The 16,073-nt window shown below is 37.7% G+C and overlaps 1 protein-coding gene across 1 annotated transcript; it reads left to right on the top strand.

The window, feature by feature from the left end:
- LOC104706716 (nitric oxide synthase-interacting protein-like) lies at positions 13,445–14,539 on the top strand. Its single transcript, XM_010422925.2, has 2 exons — positions 13,445–13,811; positions 13,951–14,539. The coding sequence occupies exons 1-2, from the start codon at positions 13,752–13,754 to the stop codon at positions 14,410–14,412; spliced, it is 522 nt and encodes a 173-aa protein (XP_010421227.1). The 5' UTR covers positions 13,445–13,751; the 3' UTR covers positions 14,413–14,539.

Raw genomic sequence — 16,073 nt, 5'->3', positions numbered from 1 at the left:
TCTCGTACTATACCATAACAAGCAAGATATAACTTTTACCACATGTGGTACTCTTTCTCTCCCCCAGACTTATTCTATTTTTATTTTCCTTTGAGCTTTGCTTTGTTGTTTTTTTTTTACTATCTTCTTCCCCTTTTTTTCTTCTCAAAGATGTAGGCGAATAATGGGGTCATCAATTCCAAACTTTGTATGATCATTTGACTCAAGAGTAGAATAATGAGGTCACAGGTAATTTACCTACCTCTTTTAACTGATAAAAATCATCTCATCTTTTATTCACTCCTTTTTTTTTTTTAACAAAGCCCTCAGGGATATTTTTTTATTACTTGAATAAGGGAGAGAAAAACCATTTTCTTTTGAAATCTTACTTGTCAGGTATGAACAAGGAGTCAAGCTCTATGAACATCAATCTCCTTGATGAGGTAAAAAGAAAAGTGCAGAAATTACCTCAGGCTTTTATGGATTCTGTTGGAAATTCGGATATCTCTGGTTTACTGGTCAGCCATTGGATTTTTCATTAGTTGGATTTGTGGACTCAATCTGCAGCTTTAATCCACCAAGGCAGTACACTAAAAAGAAAAATCATAGTTTCCAACAAATTTTTTTTTTTGACTCAATATAAATAAAAATACAGTTTGACACAACAAAAACTAAGTTAGTAGTTAGTACTAACCTTCCCCAGACTTAAACAACACTGTCCCCAGTGTTATCAAGCAAGGGAAAGGAAAAGAAACAAAAATGTGTTGAAAAATTGTAAAGAAAAGATGAACTGATTCTCAGGTTACCCATCAGTGTCGACCGACACCATTGCTGTGTCAATCGACACCCTTGGCGAATGGTGATTTTTTTGCCGAAACTCCTTGTTAGTTGCAGTTAGTTGTGTTGATGTGTTGTTGGATCAATCCTTGGTTGTTAATTATGTTAAGAAACACACAAACACAAGTTATAAGCAACATGATAAATAGATAGTTCATAAGTTCAAACAAATTTCAAACACAAACTGACTCAATGCAAAAAGAAAAATGACTCAAAAGGAAAAGAAAAACCTAGAAGTGGATTGCCTCCTACTAATTGTTTTCAGTCATTAGCTTGACTGTGTTGAAGCTCATGCATCGGGTGAATCCGAACGTGGCAGCGAATGCCTCCGAGAGGAATGTCTCATCATCCAAGGTGGTGTATAAGCAGTAGATGAATGAGGTCTACCAAGGATGTGAGGAACAGGACCAAGGCGGGATTTAGGGACGGGTTTGCTTCTTTTATGTCATGCAAAATCATCAATAGAAGAAACAAGCGCTCTACGATAATCTCGTGGCTTGGTTAACTGCAAAACAGTTTTTATATCTTTGAAGGTCTTGTTGATGATAAGAGGAGGTTTGGGTGAAGATGATGCATACCTTGGCCTTACCTGAGGACTCTGGAGTATAGAGGGGTGAGTCTTCTGTTTGGGAATCTGTTTGGGAACAACTTTCTGACTTGAAGCATAGAGGATGTCCTGTGAGCTCTCAATTCTAATCAAGTGTGGGCTCGGTCGTGTAGGGGTATCGACCGACACTGATGTTGCGTCGATAGACACTAAGCCTGATGCTCGTGTAGCAGAAACTTTCTCAACAAAAAAAGTCTGTTCATCAATAGTAGGAGCCCTCCTCAGCTTATCCGTCTCAAAGTTCATACTCAAACCTTCCACATTCAGTGTTATGTGTCCCTTCTGCACATCTATGATGGCACCAGCTGTAGCTAAGAAAGATCTTCCTAAGATGAGAGGATCTTTAGGCTCTTTATCATATTTCAGCACCACAAAGTCAGTGGGAATCATGAAATCTCCAATCTTAATTGGAATATTTTCTAAAACACCTTCATGAATTCACTGTGATCTATCAGCTAAGATAAGAGATATCTTAGTTGGCTTGAATTCTGTCATCCTAAGTCTCACAGCAACAGAATGTGGCATCAAGTTGATACTAGAACCGAGATCACATAGTGAGTGAGGAATCCTTTCTGTGGGGATAGAACAATCTAACACAAAACTTCCAGGATCTGGTAGCTTTTCTGCAATTCTAGTTTGGATCACTGCACTCACTTCATTAGAAACAACCACTTTCTCTTTCCTCTCTTTCTTCCTTTGAGCAGGCTGGTTCAACAGAATTGCACTGACATCTTTGGTAAGTAGTGCTCCTTCCGCAGGGCTCAAACCATTGGATACCATTCTCTTAACATAACGCTTAAGTGGTGGTGAAAGCTTTATTGCATCTAATATAGGTAAATCAATCATTACCTTATCCGTCATTGCCTTGCATCTAGCTTCCTCCATCTCCTGCTTGGACCTTCTTGGCGTAGGAAAAGGAATCTTAGGTTTATACACCCTCTTAGCAGCTGGTACCATTGATTCTATAATGTCGGGTTCTGTCTGAGATGAGTGTCGATCGACACCCAGTTAGTGTCGATCGACACCATCATCTGGAGTCGAGAGATTTGTCGATTTCTCTCACTGTTCTGCAGAAACAATTTCACCATCATCCTCATCTCTCACTGATATGGCATTGCAAGCATGCTTGGGGTTTGACTCAGTTCTTCCAGGAAGAAAACCCTCTTGTCGTTTGACAGACCCAGCAGTCTGTGCAACTTGACTCTCCAGCTTCTTAACATGAACATTCAATGCATCAATTCTTCCAGTAAGCTCATTGTAGACATTATCAATCTTCCCTTTGAATGTCACAACTAACTGCTCATGACCTTGCAAAAGTTTCTCTAGCATAGCTTCCATTCTACACTCAGAAGAAGTCTGAGGAGGCGGAGACTGATAGGATGAGTTCCCATAGGTTCTAGTATAACCATTGTTTTGTTGCTGCTTCTGGTAATCCGGTTTGGGAGTATAACCTGAAGAGTTTCCATTGTAAGGCCGTATGCTTTGCTGATTACCGAATCTCTGATCTTGATTCCCAGCTCCATACACATAGTTGACATCTGCTTCTTCATTCCCAGTCTCAGGTTGTGGCTCAAATGTCTCAACTTCAGCAGCAAATTGGACTGATTTCTTACCCATAAGAAGATTATGCACTGAATCAAGCTTAGCATTGACTGAAACTAGCTGATTTGCATCAAATCCTCCATGTAATCTCTTTCCTTCAACATCAGCTCTTTTAGTACTATTGCTGGAGACCAGATTCTCAATCAAATTCTCAGCTTGATCTGGATATCTTGTCTTGAAGTTCCCATGGCTAGCAACATCCAAGGCTAGCTGATATTCCCAGTCAATTCCTCTAAAAAAAAAATACTCAGCAATTGTACTCTTGAAAAGCCATGGTGTGGATAGTCCCTCTGATAGGCTTTGAATCTTACCCAAGCTACCTTGAAAGCTTCATCTGGTTTTTGCTTGAAGGAGGACAGCTTGACTCTCAGCTCATCTGACATTGCATCATCATAAAAGTAATTGAGGAAAGCCACCTTAATTTGTTGCCAATATGTCAAAGATCCAGCTGGCAACTGTTTTAGCCATTGAGATGCTTCTCCTGCAAGTGAGTATGGAAAGAGTTTGCAGTATATGTAATCCTCAGTCACTCCATTAGCCTTGGTACTAGTCACAAGGTCCTCAAAGTGCTCTATATGATCCAGAGGCTTCTCATGGGGCAGGTTTAAGAAAGGTCTTTGCCCAACTAGCTGGAAGTAAGCTGGCTTCAGCTCAAAGTCATTCCTTTGGAATGGAGGTGGAACAATCACAGAGCAGTTTTCATACATCAAATCAGCTCTGTTGAAATCTGCAATGGTCCTAATCAAGTCTCGGGGTTGATCATGTCTTCGAACCGGGTTCTGGGCGTGGTTGGCAGCTCCACGTACGCCTGCTGGAGGGGGGGGGGTCGATCGACACCCTCTTGGCGTCGGTCGACACCATCGTCTTGTTCGTCGGCTACGAAAATTTCAGCAATCACATTGCCCTCAGCATCAATCTTTTGGCCCTGCTCATTACGCAAGTGGCCCTCTTGATCCCTCAAAACACCAGCCTCATCAAATCTCAGAATGATTGGATTGACCATCTTTCCTGATTTGGCTGCTTTTCGGTTTTCACGCTCATGTTTTCCCAACTCTTGGTTTGTAAGCTTCACAGTAGGACCAGTCTTGTTGCTCCTTGTGTTAGGCTTATTAGGCATGTACCTGAAACACACAAGAAAAGAGAAACAAAAGCGTGTTAGTTATAAATAGAAAGAAAAATTTAGATGAAATCAAAAATTCAAATCTAATGGTAGATCAAAAAGTCCCTGGCAACGGCGCCAAAATTTGATATGCTCAAATTTACCCTAGAGCTACTCTCTCAAATTAAGAGGTCATTGTAGTACTTAGGGGTCGAATTCCACAAGGACTCAAGATTACACAATAAATTATAGAGTTTTATAATTAAGCTAAACAAATTAATTTGAATTAAAATAAACAATGCATATATAAAGGCTTGTGAAAATTCAGGGGATTAAAAAGCTAGGTCTAGGGAATTTCTCAGGAAATTACAAAATATTAAATCAATAATTAAATAGGATTCAAGCAATTAAAAATCAGATCTAGAACTCTAAACTCTTTTGTAAAATAAATCAGTTCTCACTGCAAATATTCTCTAAATTTAGAACTAGAAAATCCAAATCTCTTTGTAAAATTCTAGGTTAAAAATCAGCTTTGAAAACAGGTTCACAAAATTACTAAATCAAATCTCTTTGCAAGAAGTAATTTTGCTCATCAAAATGTTTTATCAAGAAAAATCAGTTATATTCTCATATGAATTTATTTTCCTAAGTTATTAATTCTAAATGGCCAATCAAGGATTAATATGAAGAACAACCTATGATGAAGATCTAGAAAGATAATGAATCCTAAATAAAAAGATCTATTCATAAAATCCCTGTGATAAACCCTGAACCTAACAAGCAAACTACTCAGACATATTTAATGAAGGACAAAACATATTTTCTGAATAATAAGCAATAGATATCAAAGGTAAAAGAAGGAGTTTAGAAATTCTTCTCTCTACAAAGAAGTTCAGATCTCTCTCCCAAAAGCTCTCAATATCTTTCAAACAATAAAAGCTGCTAGAATAAAACTTAAGGGTTTCTAAAACCCAAAAATAATATATATATGTCCTAAAACACGTCAGAGACTAATGATGCAAATATGGAAAACTTTTGGGCAGATTGTAAAACTTCCAAAACTTGGGTCTTCTTGCGGCTAAAGGGGTGTCGACCGACACCAAGGGTGGTGTCGATCGACACCATCACTTCTGATTGGCTCCATGTTCTCTTCCTTAGCTGAATTGCTCCAAAATCCCTCAAATTGCTCCATTTTGCTCCTTTCATGCCAAAATCATAGAAAACCTGTAAAGACTCAAAAACATCTTAGAAAACAAATCAAAAGACTCAAAAAGCACACTTATATCTTGGTTAAAAACCGTAAAAACCATGATATATCAAGGAGGATGTTCTAGCGGTCCAGTTATTAGTTTTATGCTTCTATTAGGATGCTAGAAAGGAATATTGTTATCTAGAACGGATGTTAGGTTTATGGTTCTATGAATTTTTTTATGCTATTGATATTGTTGGATTGTTATTGGTTAATTCGTTATTTAATTCATTTATTTATTAATATTGGTTATGTTATTGGTTGTTATCCGCTAGTTGTATTGATTGACGTTAGGATGTTAATAAGTATGAGATCATTAGCTATTATGTATATAGATATATATAAAAAACGGGTCTGGTTGTTTCAGAGGTTCTCCCATTGCATGGAAAACAAAAAGCAAAAGACATTCTTACTCTCCGCAAACTTATGTGCGGACGAGTTTAAGTTAAACGCTGCGTTTTGGGTTAGGGAAAACCCTTAACACGAGTTTTTGTCTCATTAGTCGTGTTTAGTCGCTTTTGAGAGAAAGAAAAGAGAGAAAATGTGTTCCTAAGTGTTCTTGAGTGTTCCTGAGGAGTTTGGGAGATTGGAAGCTGTTCCTGTAGAGATTTGTAGCTGGGATCGTTGTAGGAGCTTCCTGGAAGTGTTTTCTTGCTTGTTTGAGGTTCAGAATCGTCTTGGCAAAGGTAAGTGCATGACCATGGCTTATCTAAGCTGGAGATTTCTCTGATTTACTTGATTATGTGTTCTTAGGCTTGTTAGTATGTTATGTGGAACATTAGGAAGCTTTCTTATGGCTTGGGATCGAGTTTTGTGGTTGTAGGAATGAAGATCCGGCGAGAAGTTTCGGGGAAAAACGATGCTCGGCATGTGCGGCGTTGTAGCAGGTAGTGCAGCCGAGAGTGCAGCACGTGGCACGGATTGAGCAGGCGCCACGGGTTTACACGATTGCAGAGACTGGTGGAACCAGTGCTTAAACTTTGTGTTTTTCAGTAGGTTCAGACTTTATGTTTTCCTGTGATAAAGTGTTAGGTTCTCAACGCATGGGGTTTGTGTAGGGACCTTGTTGGTGGACGGGTTTAAGGCCCATGTTATGTTTGATTTTGGATCTTCTCAAAGCTTCATTACTCCGGAGTGTGCAGAGAGAGCTGATATTGGGGGAGATCCCGGGGAGCGTACAGGAGATGTCAGAGTCGCGGGAGGCAAATTTCTGAGGATTATTGGATGAGCTAGAGGGATTGATATTCAGATTGCAGGAGAGTCGTGGCCAGCGGATCTGCTTATCAGTCCAGTGGAGTTGTATGACGTTATCTTGGGGATTGATTGGTTGAATCGGCATATGGTTCATCTTGATTGTCATCGGAGTAGAGTGGAGTTTGAGCCTCCAGGAGGGAAGTTGGTTTTTTAGGGTATTAGACCGACTTCGGGGAGTCTCGTGATCTCGGCCATGCAGGCTGGGAAGATGATCGAGAAGGACCGTGAGGCTGATTTGGTTACTATATCTATGCCAGAGTCAGTAGGACAGTCTACGGTTAGCGAAGTTCAGGTTGTGGAGGAGGTTGAGGATGTGTTCCAGTCGTTGCAGGGGTTACCACCTTCTCGGTCTAATCTTTTTACGATTGAACTGGAACCGGGGACGACACCGTTATCCAAAGCTCCTTACAGGATGGCTCCAGCAGAGATGGCAGAGCTGAAGAAGAAGTTGGAGGATCTGTTGAGCAAGAGATTCATCCGTCCTAGTGTTTCACCGTGGGGAGCGCCGGTGTTATTCGTTAAGAAGAAGGATGAGAGTTTCCGTTTGTGCATTGACTATAGAGGTTTGAACCAGGTCACTATCAAGAACAAGTACCCTCTTCCCAGGATCGATGAGTTGTTGGATAAGTTGAGAGGTGCTACTTGGTTCTCCAAGATAGATCTGGTGTCGGGTTATCATCAGATTCCGATAGATGAGGCAGATGTGAGGAAGATTGCATTCAGGATGAGGTATGAGCATTATGAGTTTGTGGTGATGTCGTTTGGGTTGACTAACACACCAGCAGCGTTTATGAGGTTGATGAACAACATATTTCAGGAGTTTCTGGACATGTGTGTCATCATTTTCATCGACGACATCCTGGTATATTCTAAGAGTCCTAGACCGCTGAATGCCACAGAGATCAGGAGTTTTCTTGGTTTGGCAGGTTACTACAGGAGGTTTGTGCAGGGGTTTGCGAGCAGAGCACGTCCTATGACCAAGTTAACAGGGAAGAATGTTCCTTTTGTTTGGTCACAGGAGTGTGAGGAAGGCTTTGCAAGCCTGAAGGAGATTTTGACTATTACGCCAGTGTTGGCTTTGCCTGAGCAGGAAGAACCCTATGTGGTTTATACTGATGCATCCAGAGTTGGTTTGGGGTGTGTGTTGATGCAGCATGGGAAGGTGATTGCCTACTCTTCGCGGCAGTTGTGGAAACATGAGGATAACTATCCGACTCATGACTTGGAGATGGCTGCTGTAGTTTTTTCCCTGAAGATTTGGAGATCTTATCTTTATGGTGCAAAGGTACAGGTGTTTACAGATCATAAGAGCCGGAAGTATATATTCACTCAGCCCAAGCTGAAATTGAGGCAGGATCGGTGGTTGGAGCTGGTGGCAGATTATGATTTGGAGATAACATATCACCCTTGTAAGGCTAACTTGGTTGATGATACTTTGGGTCGGAAGCGGGCGGCTTCGGCTCAGGAGCAGGATATGGAGTTTCTGGTAGGTGAGATCAGTGCGTTGAGTCTATGTGCTTGTTCACAGGAGTCGTTGGGTTTGGTGGCAGCTGATAGAGCAAATCTGTTGAGCAGAGTGCGGTTGGCTCAGGAGAAGGATTTGGGGCTGGTGAATGCCTCGAAGGATGTTGATTTAGAGTATCAGGTTTCGGCTAATGGTAATATTTTGGTGCATGGGCGGATCTGTGTGCCCAAGGATGAGGAGTTGAGGCAAGAGATTCTGAGAGAGGCTCATGCGAGCATGTTCTCTATTCATCCAGGAGCGACTAAAATGTACCGTGATCTCAAGAGGTACTATCACTGGGTCGGGATGAAGAAGGATGTGGCTAGTTGTGTCAGCTAGTGAAGGCTGAGCATCAGGTCCTAGGAGGATTACTGAAGAGTCTTCCCATTCCAGAGTGGAAGTGGGATATGATTACTATGGACTTCGTGGTGGATTTGTCAGTGTCCTGGACGTTTGATGCTATTTGGGTTATTTTGGACCGGCTGACTAAGTCGACACATTTTCTGGCCATTCAGAAGACTGATGGAGCAGCGGTCTTGGCTAAGAAGTATGTGAAGGAGAGAGTCAGGTTGCATGGGGTGCCAGCGAGTATTGTGTCTGATTGGGATTCTAAGTTCACTTCGGTGTTCTAGAGAGCATTTCAGGCAGAGATGGGCACTAAGGTGCATATGAGTACAACTTATCATCCCCAGACAGATGGACAGTCAGAGAGGACGATCCAGACGCTGGAGGATTTGTTGAGGATGTGTGTGTTGGATTGGGGTGGCCATTGGGCAGATCACTTGAGCTTGGTAGAGTTTGCTTACAACAACAGTTACCAAGCGAGTATTGAGATGGCTCCTTATGAGGCTTTGTATGGGAGGTCGTGTCGTACACCATTATGTTGGACTTAGGTGGGGGAGACGAGCATTTACGGGGCATATTTTGTTCAGGAGACCTCAGAGAAGATTCAGGTTCTCAAGCTGAACATGAAGGAAGCTCATGATAGGCAGAGGAGTTATGCCGATAGGAGAAGAGAGATCTTGAGTTTCAGGTGGAAGATAGGGTGTACCTCAAGATGGCCATGTTGCGAGGTCCGAACAGGTCATTGACAGAGACTAAGTTGGGTCTGAGGTATATGGATCCGTTCAGAGTGATTGAGCGGGTGGGACCGGCGGCATATAGACTGGAGTTACCTGAGGTTATGCGTGCTTTCCACAAGGTTTTCCATGTGTCTATGTTGCGGAAGTGTCTCCATGAGGACGATCAGTTGTTAGCTAAGATTCCTGAGGATCTTCAGCCTAACATGACTTTAGAGGCGAGACCAGTGAGGGTGCTCGAGAGGAGGATCAAGGAACTTCGGAAGAAGAAGATTCCTTTGATGAGAGTCCTATGGGATTGTGATGGTGTTGAGGAGCAGACTTGGGAGCAAAAGGCGAGGATGAAGGCAAGGTTCAAGAAGTGGTTCGAGAAGCAGGTCGCGACTTGAACTTGTCTAGCCTGGTCCCAGTTGTAGTCCGTGGCTGGAGCGGGAATGGAGTATTCCAGCCCATCTCTCTTGTTTACTTGGTCGCTTAGGGGTGGTTGGTTGTGCAAATAAGTAACAAGATGAGGTGGTGTTCGGGATATGAAGTTCCGTGAAGCTATTATCGGAAAAGGAAAGTTTCCTGAAATGGACTTTCCAAGAGTGGAAAGTTTCCAAAGGAGGAAAGTTCTAAAAATGGTAAGTTTTATGTGAGTTAGAATTTTACCATTTTTAGTGGTTGTGGGCCTTGGAGGGGTTTGTGTGGCCTTCGTGGCGGACTTTTGAGTCATTGTGCCTGTGTGTGGCGGTCTTTTGAGACATTGTGTGGCCTTTGTGGCAGGCAGTTTAGCCAATTGTGTGGCCTTTGTGGCTCGCTGTTTAGTCAATTGTGTAGCCTTTGTGGCGGGATGTTTATCCAGTGTGGCCTGTTGAGGCGATCTTTCGGGATGAATGGTCTTCATGATGGTCCTTTGGGACAAGTGGTCTTCGTGACGGTCCTTCGAGATGAGTGGTCTTCGTGGAACGTGAGTCTATCGCCTAGAGATGACCTTTCGTAGATCGGTCGGAGGAGTGCGGGCCGTGGAGACGGTTGCACGGGAGTCTTTGACTGATGGTTGTTCGAGATTCGAGGACGAATCTATGTTGGTGGGGGAGAAATGTAACATCCGCGAACCGGAATCCCGGTTTAGAGGGTGCATCAGACCGATGCACTATGTGCATCGGTCGATGCAAGTCCGCTTATGTGCGGACGAGTTTCTGTCTCATTAGTCGTGTTTAGCCGCTTTTGAGAGAAAAGAAGAGAGAAAAAGTGTTCCTAAGTGTTTGAGTGTTCGTGAGGAGTTTGGGAGATTGGAAGCTGTTCCTGTAGAAATTTGTAGCTGGGATCGTTGTAGGAGCTTCCTGGAAGTGTTTTCTTGCTTGTTTGAGGTTCAGAATCGTCTTGGCAACGGTAAGTGCATGACCATGGCTTATCTAAGCTGGAGATTTCTCTGATCTACTTTATTATGTGTTGTTAGGCTTGTTAGTATGTTATGTGGGACATTGGGAAGCTTTCTTATGGCTTGGGATCGAGTTTTTTGGTTATTGGAATTGTTATACTTTGATTACTGGTTATTATTTATTGATTATTAGATTATTGGATATTTATTGGTATTGTTATTTTCGCTGTTTGGTGCGTTTGTAGTTAGGTGGCTAGTGAGTATGAGACCACTAACTGTAGAGTATTTATTTATTTATTTATTTATTTATTTATTTATTTATTTATTTATTTATTTATTTATTTATTTATTTATTTATTTATTTATTTATCTATTTATTTATTTATTTATTATTATTATTATTATTATTATTATTATTATTATTATTATTATTATTATTATTATTATTATTATTATTATTGGAAACAAAACTCGAAAAAATACGCCATCTAATTTTTTTTGGACGTTTAATACCTGCAGTTATTAAATTGGACAAAAAATACCTGGTTTAATTTCTGTTGTCTTAAAAAACCATTGTTTTATTTGTAATGGTAGATCCATACTTACGACTTAACAGTCGTTAACAGTAGTGACGGAATTGTTAACCAAGGTTAAAAGATAACCCCAGGTGTAAATAAAGACATTGTTACCCTTTTATTCATTATTATTATTATTATTATTATTATTATTATTATTATTATTATTTATATTATTATTATTATTATTATTATAAAAAACGGGTCCAATCGTTTCAAACACGATCTTCTCTTTAACTTGTATTCAACATTCTGATCATATACCGCTTTTCTGTGATAATCAAGCAGCACTTCATATTGCTGTTAACCCTGTTTTTCATAAAGGTACTAAACATATCAGATTGTCACTTTGTTCGAGATACGCTCAAGGCAGTGCTTATTACAATTTTCAAGGTTCATACTACCAACTAGCTTGCTGACATTTTTACCAACTTGAAGAAGAGTATTAGAAAATATTATGTAAATATTTAGAATTATGTTATATTACTTTATTTTATTGTATCTTGGTAATCAAGTCTACAATATTTTAGTAGAACTTCTAGAATTTTATATATATCTTTGTAAAGATGAATAGAATAATAACTTTCTCGCCTCCAACATTATTAAAGGATACATGATAGCCTCAGCTGCTGCGATCTTACATTATGCTTTCGCATTGGGTTTTCAATCGGGCAAACGTAGCTCTAGCATGGAATCTTAAATGCCCTATAAAGTATTTTAAAATATACTCCATTGTTCAAATAGTCATAAATTGTTATATTAATAAATATTGTACATAGAAATTTGAGAAAATAGAGCAAAAAAAGCCTGAAAACTCTTATATAATGGAACTGAGAGAATATTAAAATAAAATATGAGAGGTTCATATTCAATATTAAAATGTTACAAGATAAAAACTAAAAACAAGTATATTACTACTTAATTATTCTTAATAATTTTTTTTAATTTTTATCCGCGTAATAATGCGGGCCTTATCTAGTATTGTATAATCTATTATTTCAAATAAAACATAGTTGGATATATATATATATATTATTTCAAATTCGGTATAGCTGGGGTATATCTTTGAAGTATATGTGTATTTAACAAAACATCTTAGGAATCAAGATATGTTTAAATTTGTCAAATTACTGTTTTCAGAGAGATAGATAATATCATATTCTTATGAAAATTTTTTCAAAATACCACAATTTTTTTTTTCAAAAATACCACACTTAAGTTTTTTTTTTCTAAATACCCCGAAAGTTTTTTTTTTCAAAAATACCATAAACACAAAAAAATAATTTTTTATTGGGTAGAGTTTTTCTTCAGGTTTGAATTTACAAATTTAGATTTATTTAGGAGGTAGGGTTTAGTGTTTAGGATTTATGGATTAGTTTTTAATATAAAAAATTAGTTCAATTTTGTGGTATTTTTGAAAAAAAATACATTTTAGTGGTATTTTTAAGGAAAAAAACCAAAAATGGTATTTTTTGAAAATTTTATTTTAGTGGTATTTACCAGAATTTTCCTATTTTTGTTATGTTTTATAAATTCTCTATTACGCAATTTGAACTTCAAACTTTAAATTTAGTGTTCCAATTCTTATTTCTAAAAGAGTTGTTTCAAAGAAGTTGTATATATAATTGTATATAAATTACTTGAGAAAAATACGTATATGGACATCGATAACATCTCACTGTAGCCGTCCTAATAATTGATGACTGTGGGTCGTGAGGTTTAATAATGTTATCTTTTCATACAAAACACTAACAGCCAAAAAGAGTTCAGTCTCGTCGCTATACATCTATGATCTATCTATATATAGACAAAAAAAATTAAGATGCAGCACTTCACGATGAATGACATATTTCATTGGCCTCTAAATATTGCTGAGGGTAATGCAGATAGAGACAATGTCCGGCTTTAGTACTGTTACTTGAGTTAATTTTCTATTTTGAAACGTGATTAAGAAGTATGATGAACCCAAAAAAAAGTGTTACTTAATTGTTCAAACAAAGGTTATTTAACCCAAAGTAAAATTTAAAATTAGACACTTTAATTTAAATTTTTAATGCACTGACGAAGAGACAGTAAGTTTGTAAATCACTAGTTTAGATCGAGTAGACAGACCCTATTGTAATTCCAAATCATCTACGTATATAGCTCATTGTTTATTTACATTTGTGTTCCCTTGATTTTTACATATAATATATGTTGTCTTTTTTTTTTTTCAAAATAATATATGTTGTCTTAAGAAATTATTTTTATACTTGAGATCACTTTTTATTTAATGATGTATTTTTTTACTAATTCTATAAAAATAGATAAACACAAATAGCAACGGAAAATATTGGTGTATGGCCGACAGTTTATATTGGGCTTTGTTTATGTCGGTTATTATAAACTATAATATTGTTGTAAATCCTACGAGCTGGTGTATATAAATCATTGTATGATTGATAAAGAAAGACAACAAAATATACGATCTTATCCAGCAATACTCCTCTTCATGTTGGAGTGTGAAGATCATGAGCGCCCAACTTGGAAATTAGATAGAAAAACTGATCACGACTGCGAGCCTTTGTAAAAGTGTCTGCGAGCTGCTCTCTCGTAATTCTCCTATGTCTGGAACAATATTGAGCTGCATGTTTTTATTTATGGTGATGATCTCATCATTTGTGGTAATGATGTATATGCTTTAGAAGTTTAAAGATTATTTAAGTCGATGTTTCTGTAGGAGAGATGTTTCTCTATGCATGTTCTCTCTGCTTGAAGCCTTTTATCTCTGATGTGTTGTCATAAGGGCCATGTATTGTGTAGGAGTGTATCCTTGAATGCTTCCTTGCTCATAATAAAGATATCCAAAAGAGGGTTGCTGCACATATAAAGCAAAACAAGGATGATGAAGAAGAGAAGCTTATGTTACAAAAGGCAAGAGAGCTCGATGATTTTGATCAGGAAAACCATAGTGCAATGCCTCGAAATAGTGAAAAGAATCACAACCAAGACAAGAATGGTTTTCATGGGGCAAACAGTGTGAAGACAACTTTCTTTGAAAAAGAAGCGCTTAGGATGATGAAAGCCTTCTGGCTCCCATCAGCTACACCAGCAACTTCAGTCAGAATAGATGCTCCAGAAACTCACACGGCGTGTCTAGAGGGCAAAAAGAAGCTCAAGCTTAAGAATCTCTTTACAATTCGTTTCACACAAGACAATAGCGAAGAGGATGAAAACAAGACGAAATCTTCATCGTCAAGCTCTTATAAACAAAACCCAATATAAACTGTCGGTCCATACACCAACAGAAGGACAAAATTATTTTACATTTGATTTGTTTCTTTACATTGAAAAATTTATGTTACAAATAAGTTAATATATATATATGTAAAAGTGAAATTTGTCTTTGAAAAAAAATATGTAACCACAAAAGCAAATGCTGTGTTTGATATCACATCTTTATTTAATTTTCTTGCCAACCCAACCTACCCAATCTTTTCTGTCTGATCACCACGTGGTTGTTTCATCATCACTACAAGAATTAAGCGCTATAAATTTGACGATGAAAATTTCTTCTATCAATATAATTTATACTTTTAAAAATGAAAAAATACGAACAATGTCACTGCAGATACGAATATATTTAATTCGCAACAAAATTTATTGATAGCAATAATTTATCATTTTATTATTTTATTTGATATTATATAATTTATTTTTTTTGGGTTAAAATATAACTTAATTAATTTTATTTTCATTTGCATATTTTGTTTTAGTCTTCATTTTCATTTACATATATATATATATAACTAAATTTGTTGACAATTATTTTTGGAGGAAACCTAAAATTTATTCAACCAAAACTTATGTATTACATCTTTATGTAAAATACATTTGAATTATAAGAATTGAAAGAAACCAAGTTATGCTTTGTTAAACTACTATTATTATATTTTGTTTAAGGGCTTGCTTTGTTTAACTTCATGTACCAAACCAGATGGGGAAGCCGTCTTCAAACTTTAACGAACCGGGCAGTTTGAAAGAGGAGATCCTATTACGAACTATATGATTTATAATTGTAATAAGATTTGTTGACTTTTTTTGTCGAGTAGAACTTGTGTATTCTTATTTTTCTCTCTAAATTTTTGTTTCAAAGTGTATGACCCAAAAGTCATAACCAAGTGTCATTTCATGGGCCTTTATTGAAGGTTTATCTAAGGCTATAGGAGCGCTCTTTTCTGTCAGACCTCTATTCCTCCTATTCAACCCTACTGTGAGCTACTCTTTCGATTTCAGAACTTTCAGTTCGTCACAAAGAAATCTCAGGATTGATCTCATATATATTCATCATGATAGACTCCAATTCTGAATCAGTGGAGGATGCATCCATTGCCGAGTATTCGAATGCAACAATACAACTATTACCAATACCATTCGAACCAAATTTCATTAATTTACCTAACTCATGCATTTGCAAATTTGTTAGTGTCCTCATCGATACCATCAGCTACAACTTAAGGCTTTTTGCTCAACTTATAAGGCTTTTTGCTCAAGTTAAAAGCACACTATTTTTTTATTTCAATGTTAACAAAAATGACAAGCGAAACGTCATCTTTGTAGAGATAAAAAAAAAAAGGAAAAGCATAGTCAGTTAATGAAAATTTGATTTGTGTCGCATTAATATTAAATCTTTAATTGGTTGAATATATTGTGTAAAACTAATATAAAATCTAAGTAGATTACATCGGTACGTTACTCCATTATCCAAATCAGTGGCCAGCATAGCTTAACGCCTTGACTAACTTAACTCATCATTTAAGAATTAATAAGAGTGTTAAAAAATGTTCCAGATCTGATTTGGCTTCCAGATTCACGAACTCTCCTTGAATGCTCTTGACTAATCTACCAATGGTCTTTATCTGTCCGCCGTGAGTTCCCGAACCAGT

Source organism: Camelina sativa, chromosome 8 (assembly GCF_000633955.1).
Source record: "Camelina sativa cultivar DH55 chromosome 8, Cs, whole genome shotgun sequence".
Taxonomy (NCBI): Eukaryota; Viridiplantae; Streptophyta; class Magnoliopsida; order Brassicales; family Brassicaceae; genus Camelina; species Camelina sativa.
Note: the sequence above shows the minus strand (reverse complement) of the source record. Positions and strands in the feature narration are given on the sequence as shown.

What these genes read in the sequence shown, in the direction of transcription:
- LOC104706716 (XM_010422925.2), top strand. Translation starts at nt 13,752, where the DNA reads ATGTCTGGAACAATATTGAGCTGCATGTTTTTATTTATGGTGATGATC. An exon ending in TGATGATCTCATCATTTGTG is followed by an intron (nt 13,812 to 13,950) that starts GTAATGATGTAT and finishes TGTATTGTGTAG; the next exon opens with GAGTGTATCCTTGAATGCTT.